Source organism: Lytechinus variegatus, chromosome 3 (assembly GCF_018143015.1).
Source record: "Lytechinus variegatus isolate NC3 chromosome 3, Lvar_3.0, whole genome shotgun sequence".
In the NCBI taxonomy this organism is placed as follows: domain Eukaryota; kingdom Metazoa; phylum Echinodermata; class Echinoidea; order Temnopleuroida; family Toxopneustidae; genus Lytechinus; species Lytechinus variegatus.
This window is the reverse complement of record NC_054742.1, coordinates 56,631,903-56,650,114: the sequence shown is the minus strand read 5'-3', so window position 1 is coordinate 56,650,114 and position 18,212 is coordinate 56,631,903. Positions and strand designations below refer to the sequence as shown.

General features: G+C 35.7%; 1 protein-coding gene across 5 annotated transcripts in view; it reads right to left on the bottom strand.

Moving 5' to 3' along the window:
* Window positions 1–18,212, bottom strand: part of LOC121411447 (suppressor of tumorigenicity 7 protein homolog) — a 28,653-nt gene that overhangs the window by 4,444 nt on the left and 5,997 nt on the right. For 2 of the 5 annotated variants that reach the window (XM_041604190.1, XM_041604189.1), the window contains exons 2-10: window positions 13,611–13,693; window positions 12,604–12,736; window positions 11,751–11,921; window positions 10,864–10,942; window positions 10,334–10,488; window positions 7,013–7,110; window positions 4,417–4,604; window positions 3,151–3,301; window positions 2,388–2,631 (exon numbers count right to left, since the gene is read on the bottom strand). In XM_041604190.1, the coding sequence (XP_041460124.1) occupies window positions 2,388–2,631; window positions 3,151–3,301; window positions 4,417–4,604; window positions 7,013–7,110; window positions 10,334–10,488; window positions 10,864–10,942; window positions 11,751–11,921; window positions 12,604–12,736; window positions 13,611–13,693 (1,302 nt within the window). Of the gene's footprint in view, window positions 1–2,387; window positions 2,632–3,150; window positions 3,302–4,416; window positions 4,605–7,012; window positions 7,111–10,333; window positions 10,489–10,863; window positions 10,943–11,750; window positions 11,922–12,603; window positions 12,737–13,610; window positions 13,694–14,798; window positions 14,979–18,212 lie in introns of those variants that run through there. The other 3 variants (XM_041604192.1, XM_041604191.1, XM_041604194.1) reach the window with 2 other exon arrangements.

Below are 18,212 nucleotides of genomic sequence, written 5' to 3'. Positions count from 1 at the left end.
ATCAAGGGTATTTGAATTCCAGTTCATCGTGGCTTAACCGTGAACCAGAATAGCCTGGTGGTTGAGTCGCTGCCCGGAAAGCAGTAGATGGCAGGTTCGAATCCCACTGGTTCCAATTTTTTCTGACTTATGATTTATGATTTTCATACAGATCGAGCATACTGATCTTATGATTTTCATTACAGATCGAGCATACTGATCTTAAACAAATAGGAGTAATGCCGAAAATTTGTTAAACAAATTATAATCTCCTCCTATAAAAAAGCCTCTTAATTTACTATCTATTGTCCACGGCGGATGGCATTTGAATAGTAATGAGTCAGAAAGAAGAGGATCAAGGGTATTTGAATTCCAGTTCATCGTGGCTTAACCGTGAACCAGAATAGCCTGGTGGTTGAGTCGCTGCCCGGAAAGCAGTAGATGGCAGGTTCGAATCCCACTGGTTCCAATTTTTTCTGACTTATGATTTATGATTTTCATACAGATCGAGCATACTGATCTTATGATTTTCATTACAGATCGAGCATACTGATCTTAAACAAATAGGAGTAATGCCGAAAATTTGTTAAACAAATTATAATCTCCTCCTATAAAAAAGCCTCTTAATTTACTATCTATTGTCCACGGCGGATGGCATTTGAATAGTAATGAGTCAGAAAGAAGAGATCAAGGGTATTTGAATTCCAGTTCATCGTGGCTTAACCGTGAACCAGAATAGCCTGGTGGTTGAGTCGCTGCCCGGAAAGCAGTAGATGGCAGGTTCGAATCCCACTGGTTCCAATTTTTTCTGACTTATGATTTATGATTTTCATACAGATCGAGCATACTGATCTTATGATTTTCATTACAGATCGAGCATACTGATCTTAAACAAATAGGAGTAATGCCGAAAATTTGTTAAACAAATTAGACCAACATACTTTCAAAGTTATGATGGTAATTCAACAAATACCCCCAATTCGGCCTAAGTTCATTGACCATAAATGGCCTTTGATCTTGATCATGTGACCTGAAACTTGCACAGGATGTTCAGTGATACTTGATTACTATTATGTCCAAGTTTCATGAATCAGATCCAAAAACTTTTAAAGTTTTGATTGTAATTCAACAGATACCCCCAAATCGGCCAAAGTTCATTGACCCTAAATGACCTTTGACCTTGGTCATGTGACATGAAACTCACGCAGGATGTTTGATGATACATGATTAACCTTATGTCCAAGTTTAATGAACTAGGTCCATATATTTTCTAAGTTATGATGACATTTCAAAAACTTAACCTTAGGTAAAGATTTTGATGTTGATTCCCCCAACATGGTCTAAGTTCATTGACCCTAAATGACCTTTGACCTTGGTCATGTGACATGAAACTCTAATAGGATGTTCAGTAATACTTGATTAACCTTATGGCCAAGTTTAATGAACTAGGTCCATATATTTTCTAAGTTATGATAACATTTCAAAAACTTAACCTTAAGTAAAGATTTTGATGTTGATTCCCCCAACATGGTCTAAGTTCATTGACCCTAAATGACCTTTGACCTTGGTCATGTGACATGAAACTCTAATAGGATGTTCAGTAATACTTGATTAAACTTATGGCCAAGTTTTATGAACTAGGTCGATATACTTTCTAAGTTATGATGTCATTTCAAAAACTTAACCTCAGGTTAAGATTTGATGTTGACGCCGCCGTCGGAAAAGTGGCACCTATAGTCTCACTCTGCTATGCAGGTGAGACAAAAACTACAAATTATCCCTTTGAATAACCTTTATAAGTTTCACATAGCAGTATTTATTTTTTCCCTTTTTCTTTTAAGTCATATTATCATAAAATATAAAATAATTAAGTGAAATTCAAAATGCTATATTCCTTGGGTATATCTATTTATACATCTGCATCAGTATATTTATGTGTATATACGGCATAATAACCTATTACAATACAGTATTAAATAATCAACACTTGTGTGTCCCCTCCTTTGCCAACCCCCCCCCCCCTCCTTATTAGGATTTTGATTCCTTTGTTTTTCCCTTTCTTGCATTATATTTGTTTGTTTGTTTTTTCTCTTCTTTGTAAAATGTGTAAGCCTTTTCCTGTTGTACAGTAATCAGGGGGATAGACCTCGATAGGCCAATGGCTTTCTATCTTCCCCCACATCTGCCTTAGAGAGAAAATCATTGTTTGTATTTCTGTGTTTTACTATTTGTTTATGACTACTTATAATTCATACTAGTCAATATCTGTTCTGTTGTATAAGAATTTTATTTGTATTTATGTATTTTTGTTTATTTTAAAGAGGTGTGAAATAATCTGAATCTGGAATGCCTTTGCCTACCAACATGTATTTCAGGGGGGGGCAAGTTTGATCGGTGTTTCAACTTACAAGGCAATAACTCCCTATCTACCGTCTCTGTACAGCTGGGGTAGGGGTAGAAAAGGTGTCCCTTTTCCAGCGGGTAGGGGATCATTCTAAATGTTCCTTCCCATGTACAGTGAAGAAGCTGAAGTGCGCCCTCTACTCTCTTCCAGTGTGCAATGTGGAAGAAGCTGTAAGCGATAGCCTCACTGTCCCCTCGCTTCAAGATGTGCTCTGGTGGCAAGATCAGGCTTTTCATTTCCAATAAGTACTGGAAGAACAAAACAAAAACGTGATAGTACATTAGTAAAACATGTTAAAAAATGTTACCAATACTTGCATATGCAAGTCCCATTTTTATGCTTTAATTCTACACAACCTTGCAGATGTGCATTTTTTATGCAGTACTTGGTATTATGGGAACATATTTTACCCACAGCGGGTAAAAACTTAGACGCTATCTGAAATACAAGTTTAGTCCTATGTACTAAGCATGAACATAACTGATGCAAAAATAAAGACATGAGAGCAAGTTGAACAAAACCTGAACAGACCAACAAACCAACAGACCAACATGGAAAGTATTATTAGGTCTTTACCAAACTTTGTTCAGGCGAGAAAAAAATTAATAAAATGGCTGTTTTCAACTTTCTGTATGGCCACCATAGGGGAAATGTGACTGCACCATTACTCAGCACATGCGCCTTGTACTTATCGCATATTGCAATTTCCCTTGAATGCATCATATGGGATACATACAGTAGAATTTATGGAATACAATTTAACTCACCTTTGGTACATGAGGATTGAACTCAACAGCTCGATGAATGGCTTCCACTGCATTCATTTCAGCGGTTGAGAGCCCCCGCTTAGATGCCATCTCAGGCGAAAACCTGAACGATGAAAGAGAAATTTGGGAGCTGCTATGGATGTTGGAGTTTCTATACACACAGAGAATAACAAAGCAAAACAAAACAGAGAACAATATGTCAGTTTGTGCTTTGCTGTTTTGATTTCAACTCAATAAATGTTCAAAAGCCATTGTGGAGATTAAAATGGGATATCACTAGATTACACAGGCACCATTATTCTTCAATTGATCCAGGAGACTATGCAGAATGGCTTTTTACTCTTAATCCGCTCTATGTTAAAACAAATGTCCACTTCATCATATGCAATATTAAAGTGATATCAAGGGGAAAAAATCAAATATATTAACAAGGCCAATAAAGTATTTGTTAAATTCTATAAGTCTTACTTAGAGACATTGTCCCCTAATTTCTTGTTAATTATTCTATTTAGACAAGCTTTCAGGTATATATATAAAAAAAATGTGGTGGCTAATTGTTATACAAGCTGTATTATTCTTCCAAGTGTCAAAGACATAGGACTACCCTTAAGGAGAAGTACTATCTCCTTTTGCTCACCCACCAGCTCTTCTCTCATCCTCTCTCTTTCTCTTCGTCCATCTCCTAATCAACTCTCCATAAAATACAGGCTAAGCAACTCTCCATGAAATACAGGCTAAGCAACAGCCATACTCCCGTCTACATAGTACAATTTACATATGCCTGCAATATGAAATGATTTCATGAGCATGTATGTATAGCCCCATGAGGCCTATACTGCCATCATCACCAAGCTGCTGTTTCCATAGCTAAGTGCATCCAAAAATTAATCCTGCTGGGTACCCATTCCCCTTCCCTGGGTCGAGGGCAGCACAATGTGGGTAAATTCCTTGATAAAGGAAAACACCATGATATACCATGATGAGCCAATATGTAAGGGGAAGGTATCAAGTAATATGATGGAATTGCCTAGAGCATAAGCAATACATATATCCAAGATTTTTATTTACTCATTAAGCTGTATAATCAATTCTCTTAAGAATTTCTCACACAACTTTTCCATTCCCACCTAAGATTAATTTTTCAAGTTTAAGAAATTATTTAATTCCACCTACATGTAAGGGATGATTCTTGAACTTGAACCCTCCCCTGAGGTCACTTCACAACACCTTATCTTGACAAGGTATGAATAATGACTGCAAACTCACTTGTCACACACTGTTCTGGCTTTGAGGAGCGCCGCTGTGTAACAGATGGTGGCTGACTTGGGTAGACTTATATCGTCATACTTGGCAAGCAGAGCCTGGACATCTGCGTAGAGCTGCATCTCCAGGAGGGCCTCTATGAGATTCTCATGGATCTGAAACATGCTGACTACTGGAAACTCTTTGATCAGCTGCAACAAATTTTTAGGACAGAAGAGGAAGAGTGGTGTAAAAATAAACTATAAATCAAATATTCATGTCACTGGGGTGATACGTAATAAAATACACAAAAATATTGAGTGTGCAATGTCATTGGTTCCCTCATTAAATGGACATATTGCCCATTATGTGTACACATCACTCTTTTGTTGAAATTCAAAGATGCCAGTTAACTTTCTTATTTTACGTTTGATTTTCATTGATTTCCCAGTGTTATGCTCCTCTATTCGATTAAGCAAACCATCTTTTTTCAGAATGAACTTCCCTTTCAACAAGGCTATGTCAGTCATGGACATGTAACATTTTGTCCAGCACCACAAATTTGATCCCTCTGCCTCTCTGCAATTCATGTTTGCATATAAGAAATATATATTTTTGTACAATTCACATTCTTCTAGGAGATGCGTAAGACAGATCTTGAGGCCAATTATGAACCCCTAATCAGTTTACTCCATACAACTTTTAATCTAGTATTTTGATTTGGTATTTTCCATTTCTACTTATATGTTTGCTTATTTTTTCGTACATTTGCTCTCAATATTTCCTGAGTTTTACTTTCCAAAGAAGAACAAAATATAAAATAATGACAACTATACCACATTAAAAAAAAGTTGTCTATCATATTCAAACATAGTCTGGTAAGATTAAGAAATAAAAGCTGACTTTCAAAGTTAACATAAGAACCATTCTATAAGCGTAAGTCAGTATCTTTCCATATTAACAAAATAATTTGTCAATGACAAGTTTATTATAATTTATTCTCACGTAATTCATAAAACCATTATTGCAATATAATCTTGCATCAAATATTGTACAAATACAAATGGCATAACCCATCCTAATGACACCCTATCCCAATACCAGCAATAGTAACTGAAATTAAATGTACGGAGGCAGATCAATTACTTTATATTTGTCATTTAAATGGACAGCACAGAAATGATTTCATATTTCCCCTACTATCACTCAAAATCCAAAGGAAAAGAATGATGGGGCAACATCATCGATATGAAATATCATTCTGATCACAACTTCATTCGTGCAACATTTCATAGCGTATGGATTATACTGACCTGATCAACTATATACAACAAAGATGGAACACATTCTGATTTTTTTACAAACAGTGGTATTAACCCCATTCCTACCCTTTCCCATCATTTTCCTTTTAAGATTCCCTCTGGGGGCAGTAACTGTAAGACAATTAAATTCTGTCATTTCTAGATCAGTTTGTATCAAATGGTACGATACACGACTCCACAAGTAGAAAATGAATTGAAGGTATGACGATTAAATATGATGCATGTTCTACGAGACTGGTGCCACCATCTAGATCTACACTGCTGAACTTCTCGTGTGCTTCTTATGCTTCTGTCTTTTAATACAGTACTAACTAGTACATAAATATCATTTTGAATAATTACTAGGACCATGCATATGTCAATGTCAATCATTGTCAACATGAAAAAAAACTATCCCTTGCAAAAATCCACAGCTACATAATATTAATTAAATGAAATAGTGGTTTTGTATTAGCACAGTCATTAGCTTGAACAAAGAGACAAAACCTGAAACCAATTGCCTAGGTTTTACAACTCTCACATCTTGATTATAAATGCCCACTTCCTTATGGAATTGTGTCAACTACCCATCTTATATGCATAGGTGAATCTACCAAATATTCCAACTGAACTACATGAACTTTTCAATACAAATTAATCATAATACTTTTTTTATTTACAAAGTAAAGTTAAATCTTTGTTTTAGTATGAAAGTATCAATTACATTCGATAACTAATTCCCTTGGATGACTCTGTGTGCTTGGGAGTTTTTCCTAAACAGATAGATTCTACACAAGTACTGTTATTGTAACTGTTTGCTTGAATATCCTAATACCTTACATTCCTTTTGATCTTAAGTTAACGTGAATAATGTGCAAATGTTGCGGCATTATTATTTTTATCTCTCCCTCTCTCCATCATACATTGTTGTACGCTCTACTTGCTCGGTACTCGGTAACTCATGCCCCCGCCTTCCTGCTCACTTCTCCCTCTCTCGTTTTCTTCCCGTTTTCTTTTCTACTTCTCTTCTCCTTTCCTCGCCCTTCTTATCTTTGTATTGTATTTTGTGTATTGTATATATTTGTCCACAGGCGTATCCCGCCACAAGCATTATGCTTCTAGGGACATACGCCTTCCTCTTTACACATAAGTTGTTTATATTTATATTCTTTATAGAAATTGATTTGAAGTGTATTCTTGAATGAATGTAACTTTGTAATATGGAGGAAAATAAATGTTTATCTGTTATTGTAAATCATCACATTTATTCTATATCTGTGAATTACTTCATATCATATGAAAGAGTAGCCCTGACTTACATCACGCATCATTTTCACTGCTTCCTTTGTTCTACCAAGCTTCCTCATGCACATGGCAATTCGACGCTTGATATAAACCAGAACATTCAGATCTCTTCCTGTTTGGCAAATACAAAAACAAGAAACACCAGCAATAATAAATATGTGTTTAAATGCCTTACGTGCTTTCTGACAATGTTGCACAGGCAGGGTTAACAGGAAGTGCTCATGCCTTTTCCTATTAACTTTAGAAATTATATTTTTATCATTCTGATTGCCGTTTTGTTTTCAGTAAGTTTTGCAAAAACAGGACCAAATGCGCCAATAAAACAATAAATGAAAATTCAAGATCTAATGAGTAATAAATCTCACTATTCATATCAAAATTTTCATATGATTTCAAACAAATTTGAAACCTTACAAGAACGAAATCAAACTACGGAAAGATGATCTGAGCGCAGAATTTCTCAAATTTATTGCTCGAATTTATTTGCCTCTACCAATATCATTTCTTTATTACAACTTAACCCTTGCAAGTACCTGAACTCTTGCCAATACCACTACCCCAACGCCAAAAGAATCAATCTAGGTTTCATTTTTTTTCAAATCAAGGAAATAAGTTCAAAGCAAAAATAAGCTGATTATCGATGATTCTGTAACTTGTTGAATCAACCATTGACATTTCTGCCTTTAAAAAAGGCAATCTTTTGTTAGCTTGTCATATTGTGAATTTCAGTAGATTCTGACATATCAAATTACTTTCAAGGATATATGGACAATAGATGGACAGCAGATGGACAATTCAATAACCTCTGACCTTGATCCAGCAAGCTAAAATTTTACTCACATAATCGCTGATACGTGATACTTCTTTCATATAAGCTCCAACAAATATGAAAAAAATACTTATACACTCTCAAAAAGTTTTTTAAATTAGATGTATCCCCAACTGCACACAGTCAAAATTCATGTCTAAGCCATTGTCTCACTAGGAATATACTACAAACATAACTTTTAAAATTGAAAATAAAATTTGTGACGTTTTGAGGACCTGTGACCCCCAGATCTTCTTCAATCATCTACACTTACCAATGCACAAATGATGCAAGATTGAAGAAGATTGCTCCAAAGTTTCTTCAATAAATGCAGGAAAGAGCTACTTTACATATGAAACCTTGATCTCATCAGATTATCATTCCTCCAATATACAGTGGTGATATTAAAGTTACTGAAATCCACCAGAAAATAAACAATTTAAAGTGGTCAAGTTCTGCGATATTTTAATAAATGTTTAATTGTGAAGTCGGGTGATAAAACATTACATTCGAAAAAGTTTGTTTCTTTGTGCTTGCCAACATTGTAGTGTCGTCTACATTCAACACTCAGAATTGAAGGAGTACATTTTGTGGTGGGCTCACTAACTTTTGAGCACAACTGTACATCATGAAAGTTTGAAGTGGAAAGTCCAAACTTAGCCTGAGTCGAATCGATTTTAAAATCGGTGTTCGATCGATGTCATCGAACACCGGTGCAGATTTTGCAAAATCGGTGCATCGAAAAAATAAAAAAAATACGTCGGCCGGCCGATTCGTTTGGATCACACAATCAATCATCAAAATATCAGTAATGTCCAACTTGACTACTACTTACTTGATTTCTATTGCCCCCCAAATGAAACCGATTGTGTAATTATGATGCCTATTCACCATTAATTTGAAGTTTATTTCGATCATACTTCGAGTCTTACTCGTCTGCTCGTGCTGAGATAATTTATGCACGATGAATTCGTGAATGGAAGTCATGGCCATCGATCGTGCATGCGCAGTACTGTTCTTTAATCAAACCAGAAAATGGCCGGGAGATTGACGCGATCAACGTAAAATAAATCTTGCTTTCATGAACAATATTAATATCATGACCACAGAACATTATTTGATCGTAATATTTAACAATAATTTGCATATGATAATCATTAATATGAATTTAGAGCTTGATGTGAAACGTTTGTATTTCGTTTCAATTTTCAATGGCGGACATCTCATGACGATCGACTTGAGTCGAGAGAGTGCACTTGTCTAAAAAAAAATAATCATCACATCAGGATTGATTCTCGAACATTGCCTACATTCAAAAACTCTTTTCAAGATCGTAATATAACCATATAATAACATTTTACATGATAAAACAGAGAAAATTGCGTTTGACATTTTTTCCCATCAATTTGAAGCTAGTTTGTGCCCAACTTTGGGCTCTGATTTCATGAATGGAAAATATGTCATACGTCATCGAACACGCATGCGCATTGTGCTTCTTTTCTCGGAGCTCGGAGAAGACGTCCAGAGATATGGAATAACAAAAGAAATAATGCCAGTATTAATTCTTCCATATGAACATAACATACTTTGCTGACATCGTCAATATTCTTAGTATGACCATAAACTTCTTAAATCGTAATAATTTATATGAATTTAGGGCTCGATTCGAAACATTCGTATTTATTTCGATCGCATGCATTATTGTGTCAACAAAAAAAATGGATTGTCATCATAAGGATTAATTCTCGAACATCGTCATAACTCATAACTCATATTCCACAATCTTTCCTCACAATCGTTATATCAGCATTGAATAGCAATTCAAATGACCATCCAGAGAAAATTACGTATTTATTCGCATAAATTTATTTGGAACTCATTTTGGAGCCAACTACACAATCACAGGCAAGTTATAGCGCTCTCCGTTGGTTGCACTTGTTTGCTGGCGCTGACAAGCTGGCCTGTCGTTTCGGGAGAGTGAGTGTACGGGGCTGCGGACGGGGCTGGTGAATGCGAGTCTGGACTGCGAATGCTAGTTGACCGAAAATCATTCGGATCGACTCTGCGTGATTCATGTCTTTATTATTGTTTCACATTAAACTTATATGTTGTCATCTGCAAATATCATTGTTGAAGATATTTTGGGAAGAATTCTGCATTGGTCCCCTGCCTTTTTTTGTGTGTTTTGTGGTCATAGAAAATACAAACGAACTTTGCTCTGTCATCTGCTTGTGCAACGCTCACCCGGCTAACGCCAGCGCATACCGTCAGTGCGTAGTGCATGCATAGCGCTAGCGCATCGACGCGATAGCCGGAGCAAATTTTTTCCCGCCTTCAATATATTCGATGCATCGATGTTCGATCGAATTAAAGCTGTCGAACACCGGTTTTCGAAATAATCGATATGACTCAGGCTTAGTCCAAACATATCTTAAGTTATCACAGGAAAACTATATTTTCAGTCAGAAATGTCATATGCTTGTACCATCGCATAAAATATCCTGAAAATCAAACATGAATAACTTACTGTGTATTTTCTCATGAGGCGGGCTGTGGTGCTGCAGAGCCTGACTTCTCTTGAAGTTGGCCTCAGCAATTTTGAGAGCTTGCCGAAACTTTTTTTCAGTATCAACGATGGTCGTTGCTTCTTCTTCAGCTAATAAAATCAATGCTGTTGCACAACTGTAAATTGTGATAAGAAAAGTAGTTTTCATGATGAATAATTAAAGTAACTCCAAATACCACTTAAGGGCAATGCATTGGAATTCCAGTTCTGAACCAGTGATGTGCATCAAGACAAAAGTAGACTGTCAAAGAACAAGGCCAAGGACTTAAGTCTAAGTCAAGGCAATGGCCACATAGTTATCCTCTAGGCCAGGCTCAGGCCAAGATCGAGCTCGAGGATCACCACCAGTAGAGATGACTCTCCATTAACAAGGTTGTTCTACGAACTACAAGTCTTATTCCAACCATCTATTATTATGAATCCCCTCCTAGACATGGTACATATAGCTACATTTTGACTTGAAATAAGATAATGAGGTGAGCCATACTTACTCTCCAGATTTTTCTAAGGCTTCGTGTGCTGCTTTTATACGATTCTGAGGATTTCTCTCTCGCCATGCTTTCATCATAACTGCAAGTTTCAGAAGAGATAAACCGTAAAACAGGTATAATTTCACCCTAGAAATATTTTACAGATGAATATTTACTTTAAAAAATTAAGAAATCAAATATAATCTGCACATAAAATTTCATCCATTTCTTTTTACTTTAAAAAAACATTAACAAATAAACAAAATAAAGGAAAAAAAATCCTACCTCCACATATTTCTCAAATAAAACCATTGGGTTTTCAAGAGTCTGATCATTTCAAAACAAACTGGGGATAACAAGATACCATTGGTTCTTCTTCAAGTTGACAGAATTTCTGGAGTGTAATTTTATTGAGTGCTTTACAAAACTAACGTTAATTTCATAAGGAACGGGGGTCAAAAGATAATTTTCATGATGATGATATAATCACTAAATGAAAATGTCTGCAAATTTCACCCTAGAAATATTTTACAGATGAAGATTTACTTTAAAAAATTAACTAATCAAATATAATCTGCACATACAATTTCATCCATTTCTTTTTACTTTAAAAAAACATTAACAAATAAACAAAATAAAGGAAAAAAATATCCTACATCCACATATTTCTCAAATAAAACCATTGGGTTTTCAAGAGTCTGATCATTTCAAAACAAACTGGGGATAACAAGATAACATTGGTTCTTCTTCAAATTGACAGAATTTCTGGAGTGTAATTTTATTCAGTGCTTTATAAAACTAATGTTAATTTCATAAGGAACAACAGGGGGTAAAAAGATACTTTTCATGATGATGATGATATACAACATAATCACTAAATGAAAATGTTTGCAAATGCAGCATCTTACCCTCATCCTGGTGTCTAGTTGGATCTGAATCACAGGTAAATAATGTTTGGTGATCTTGTGCAGACTGGTTCATGTCATAGTATGTCAATGGATCTTTCCCCGTCACCCAGTTGTACCGATTATACTCTGCTCCTCGTATAAGGTTCAGTGGATTCCGCCATGTTTTACACTCTGTTCAATGAAAAATATCCAGTGATATATTATTGCTAAATCACTAACTACTGAATAATATGTCAAGCGTTATAATCCCCATTAAATTCGTTTTTTATACATGTAGGACCTTTTTTTTCCTCTAGGGCTCTTAATAGTATTACTGTTACATATTGAAGTATTGAACACATCTTTCCTTATTTATCTGAATTGTAGGAAAGGACTTTCATATAAACTTGAAGAGATGAATTTGAAAACATGGTACAGGCTGTGCGGTTCCTTCTCACACACTTGACCTGTATGTTAACTAGTCTCATCTTAACATAGGTGCCATTAGCAATTATTGCTACAATCATAATTGCTGCACATTGATGACACACTGGTTTCGCATGCGTTTTATTTGGTGTGTATGAAATAGATTGCTTTCTATAGACTGATATTAGTGGATTATCTTTCAATTTATGTATCTTAACTACATACGGTATACATTCCATAAATTTCCCGACCAATGTAAACCCTGTGTAATATTTGTCACTTAGTATTTTCCTGAACAGGGTATGTAACATAACCTTAGTGATTGATCGGGGAGCTCATTATTACTATTGATCATACACAATAATCAATTAATTCAATAATGAAATTCAGCCCTATGATCAATAGCTAAGCATTATATCACAGAGCCCTGACGTGAATATATATTTACCAGGTGGTGACTGTTGCCCAGTAGAAGTCCCTCCCCCATTCTCTGCACCTCCTAACCAAGGGGACAAGTGGTTAAGTGACACCTGCTCAATAAACGATGTTCCATATTTACGGAAGTACCACCATTCAAAGATCTATTAATTGGACAGAAAAGTAGAAACATTCATAATTACAGCTTTTTCTTATAAAAAGCAAATTTAGCTTCATGTAGATTGGACTCCCCTACCTTCCTTCCATCTCTTCCTCATATAACTGCAAATTACAAATTTAAATACAGAACATTATCATTTAAATAAAGTTTGAAGAATTTTTTAAACTAAACTTAAATAATAATTCATACAATTATTTATTTGCTAATATATTTTTGCAAAAATAAATCACGGCAATTAAGGGATAATAGAGGTGACACACATTTGCTCCTGCGACAATTGCTCCGGTCTTAACTTCGTCTAAGATCTAGGGTTAGGGATGCAATAGGGTTTTATGTTTGGCTTAGGGTTAGGGTAGGGAATAGTGTTGTACCCAGAGTTGAAGTTGGTCATCAAATTAGTGTGTGGAATTTAGAGTGGAGCAACTGTCGCCGGAGCAAATGTCATGGAACCAAACATGTAACAGAAAACACATGCATTTCTTAGCCAGATATCAAACAACCTCTGCCCTTCTACATGTAAGTGTACTATTGAACCAACATGTCTGGTAATACTAATTCTGATATTTCAAAATAAATCTAATCAATGATCTCCATAACAAAAATAAAACAACTGAATATGGCATACCAAAAAAATTGTACTACAAATCATACAACAAAACAAAATTAACACTTTTCTGTTGATGATGCAATAAGATGTTAAGTACAGTTCAGTGGAAGTTTTCATAACTTATAATCATTTCCCCAGGTGGAAAGTTTGTTACTGAATTACATTTGATAGTACAACAATGATTCAATTTTCAAAAATGGTCTAGTCCTAGTTTTCTAACATTCTCTAATGAAAAAATATAAAAATTTACCAGAATCAAGCCAGAGATGAGAGATGAAGTCCCTGTCAGCGCCACATAAAATTTGGGAGTGAGCGTATTCAAGAACATTGCAACTGTAGGAAAGAGAATAGAAGAGAACATTGATAAGGGAATTTAAAAAAAATAGTTATCTGAGACAAATAAAAATTTCTTTCCAAGGATTTTGTTTTAAGGATATATTCAATTTCTATTTCTGGTTGGCAACACTGAAAAATGAAGATGCATAAGCCACACTTTGATTGGGAGCTGAAGAAGCAAACTTGTTGGAAGCCATACTGGTCAGCCTGGTTTCTTAAAAGATTTTGGATGGAACAGGTTTGTGAATCATAAAAACTCACAAACTGACAAATACGAAAATCCTGCCATGTTTTCCGAATTACACCTCTTAATTTTGCTGCCCGATGTACAAGGGGTCCTAAAGCTATGCACTCATCATCATCATCTGGTATACGGGAGTGAGGTAATCCTGTAGATCTCCCAGTCGTCAACGAAGTCATAATGGATAACAAATTATATGACATTTTCATCTTGGTTAATGATCTTTAGAATGTTTGCCACAAATTACAGACCAAAAGCTTCAGTCTCTGTATTTTGGTTGTTCCGCTGAACTACGTTGGCTCTGCTCACCATCGTAAAATCTCAGAAATTGTTGAAATCATCAGAAATGACGGTTATTCCTGTCTACACAAATTAGTGAAAGATAACTTGTTCAAATCTTAAAATTGGCACAGTGTTAATAGTTTGTAAACAAAGTGCGTAGGCCTAGCGTTAGCTTTTTAGACAGGTCCCCCCATCATTCAATGCAACGTTCAAATCTGGACCGACTGGATGACTTTTTAATCAAGACAATGTTTATGTTGACTTGCTGTTTTGATATTACAAAAAGACCAAACATTCACATGGTCTGTCAGATTAAATGGCAGCAGCATGATTGACTTAGCAAGCCATTTTTATGACAAAATAAGATTTAGGTTATGCACAAGCGCCCAGCCACAAACACCAGCAGCCAGTAGCACTAGCAGTCACACACTGCACACACATGCATGACAAAAATCAGGCCGAAATGGATCTCGATCTCATTCTATACACACGCAGTCGTACCGGTATTGGGGCATCCGCAATAAGCTCACACAGCGGAAAATTTTAACAACTAAAATGCGATAAAATTTTCCGCCTTACCATTCATCCTTGCTTAAAAAATGCAACGAATCTGAAACCTCAAATATCTAGAGACATTAATAATTGCTTAGAGCCACAGAAGACAAGTAGGAATTTAGCGAGAAATGGTATTCAATCTCCGAACATATGGAGGTTCGTCACAGACAGGCAATCAGTTTTCACAGACTTAAGCTGAGGTCAAAGGTCACCTATCGTCTGTCATTTTTTTTCTCCTCTGATCAAAAGCTGAAGTATGGACCTACCAGGTCCATGGCTAAAGCGACAAAGCCAGCGATCGATTAATTTTTTTTTAAAGATAAAGAAAAGACCCCTCCACCCCCCCCCACAAAAATAGAATAATCAATTACTTACGCTTATAGGAAGTCGAGTTAAGAAAAGGAGATTTTCCCGTGAATTTTTCACGGAAAATCCAATTTTTATCCAAGACTTTGATTGCAAGAAACGCAAGGAGGGATGGGGCTGGGATGGGCCACGGCCGGGGGGGGGGGGGGGGGGTACCACGACATGGCAAAATGCGCTTCATACATTTTTAATAAAAACCACATTCTCAAATCAACCGACAGAACCTTGGATTCAGGACAGCATTTACACAGATTAAGAACAATAATTAGTCTACTTTCGTCAAGGGAAATCTTGCTGACAAAGACAAAACGCATCAGTGATATATGGGGGGTATTTTAAAAAAATCCCTTGGGGTCGGATCCAGGATTTCCCAAGGGTCTTCACTCCCAATCAATGATTTACATCAATAAAAATTTGACAAGCAAAACAAAGGTGGTTTTGCTACAAAATGGAGGCCCACTCTTTTTTCCAGGAAAAATGTGACAAGAAAAAAAATGTGTATGCAGGACATATTCCCCTAACATATATTTTTTATGTCTCTAAAAAAGGGGGGCATGGGCCGGATGTGCCCTTATCTGGATCCGCTCCTGGCTCGATCAATATATACAAAGTAGGTCCATAGGCGGATCCAGGGGGCCCGGGGGGCCCGCCCCCCCCTTATTGTCGAGCAAAAAAAGGGAAAGGAAGAAAAACAAGAAAGGAAAAGAGAGGAGTAAATAAAGAAGGGGAAACATAAAAGGAGGAAGACGAGTGAATAAAATAAGACGAGGGGAAGACTTGGAAAATAATAAAAAAAAATCTTTCATCATGGTCGGGATATAATATTTTCGCTCTCGCTTTGCGCTTGCATTTCCTTTTAGGAGATTTACATATCTTGCTCAATATGGAATTTAAAATATCAAATTTTGAAGTCAACATACAAAACGTTTTAAGCTCGGAATTTAAACTTTCATTATTTTGTTTGATTTACAAATTGATTTTTAAAAAGTGCTCTCTCAAAATGTATCTTTTGTGGTCTGAATATTGACATTTTCTGCTTGCGCTGCGAGCTCACAAAATTGGATTTGTCAGGTACCTTGTCGGGTATCGATTTCCTGTATTCTATAAAGTTATCAAAACATCCCTATTCAGGTCAGATTGTCAAAACATATCAGCCAGCGCTGCACGCTTGCGTTTTGATTGGTGAGTTATGTAAATCTCAATATCAATTCTAAAACAAACTACTTAAAATCCCCATTTCATGACAGTTTATAACAAAGTTCGGCTCACGATTTCCGCTCGCATTGATCGTTGAAAGATATTAACTCATGTATCTTATTCATAATTACAAAAGTGCTTTAAAATAATGTCCAGTTTTCAGGCCATAATACAGATTTTGCGCTCTCGTGCTTTGGAAGGGAAATAGGAAGATAGTCCTCATGTTAATACGATGAAAATAATGTCCTTATAGAATTCCCGGTCCTATGTAAAAACTCAAAATAATAATAATGAAACATATTCATGATATTAGCTCTTTTTAAACTGTGATCCATATCCATCTCACAATTTTTCCGCAAAGCGCTTGAAATACAGAGCTTAAATTGACCCTTTTTCAGATCGGAATAATATTTTAGCTCGCACTTTGCGTTCGATTTCTTGATTTTTATGGCAAGATAGGTATTTCTATGTCGAAATCTGAAACACGTGTTTATTCAAATACGCAGCTTGTTCTCTATTTAACTCTTTATCCAGTTTCAGATCACAAAATCAAAAATTGTCTGCTCGCGCCTTGCGCTCGCATTATTAATGTAGGAAACTTTCCAATTACTCATCCTTTTATACAAAACATGAAGAGTGTCCGGGGTGGTATTCTGAGATCCATTTTATCTCAGATAAAATAAAATATTTTTTCTCCGTTAAAATCAGTGAGATAAATACCCTTAAAGTCTCTCCGAATTGGTATTCTGAGAACAATTTTATCTTCATTTTATCTTTGTAAGACACACCTATTTATACCAAAGATAAAATTTCAAATTTTATCTGAGGGATAAAATGTCTTCTCAGAATACCAATTTCATTTTAAGAGATAAAATAAAAATTTTAAAAAGATAAAATGACCTCAGACTACCGCCCCAGAATGTTTCCGCTCGCGCTAGCATCAATTGTTAAGTTATAGGCCTATTATCCTTTTCACGATTATAAAAAGTGCTTAGAATTTCCATTCTTCAGGTAGAAATGTCAAAATTTTCAGCTCGCGCTTCGCGCTCGCTTGATAGTTAAAATAATTATGTAACGTCTTCATGGCTAATAAGCAGCCGTTAACAGATCTTTTTCATCAGATCAAAAGGTATATTAGAAATAAAAAAGATTTTCTGCTCGCGCTTTGCACTCGCATCAATTATTTAGTTATATACTTATCGTTTTCCATTCTTCAGGTAAAAATGTCAAAATTTTCAGCTCGCGCTTGCGGTATTTGATAGTTGAAATATGTAACGTTTTCACGGCTAACAAGCTGCCTTTAACAGATCCTTTTTGTATCAGATCAAAACGCATATTAGAAATTTCTGCTTGCATGCGCTTCGCTCGCAGCAATTATTTGGTTGGATACACACCTCGTTTAGGATCACAAACATTGCCCAAAATGTTTAAGTTTTAAGACAAAATACATAAAATAAACAAAAAAGCTCGTGCTTCGCGCTCGCACTTTCTAATTAAGGCTTATGATACTATATGAATATATATAATCTTAGAAGTGATTATTAGGACTAACCTTTCAAAGAAACAAACAAAAATTAACTTCGAGCGACCGATTGGGGAAAATGTGGCTGAAAAACAATCCGCCCCCCCCCCTATTGGCGAAGGCTGGATCCGCCCCTGTAGGTTTGCACTCGCTATCATTTTTTAAAGAATCAAATCGACATTTTATTAACTAATTAGAAATGTAGTCAGGTCATTTGCCTATTGAGAAAATAAGAAGTAGACATAATTATACATGCATTGCAAAACATGAAATGCTTAAAATAATTGGGGAGTGGAACGCCGAGCGGATCAGTTTTCTATGGCATTTATGAGAATGAATGAATATATATATAT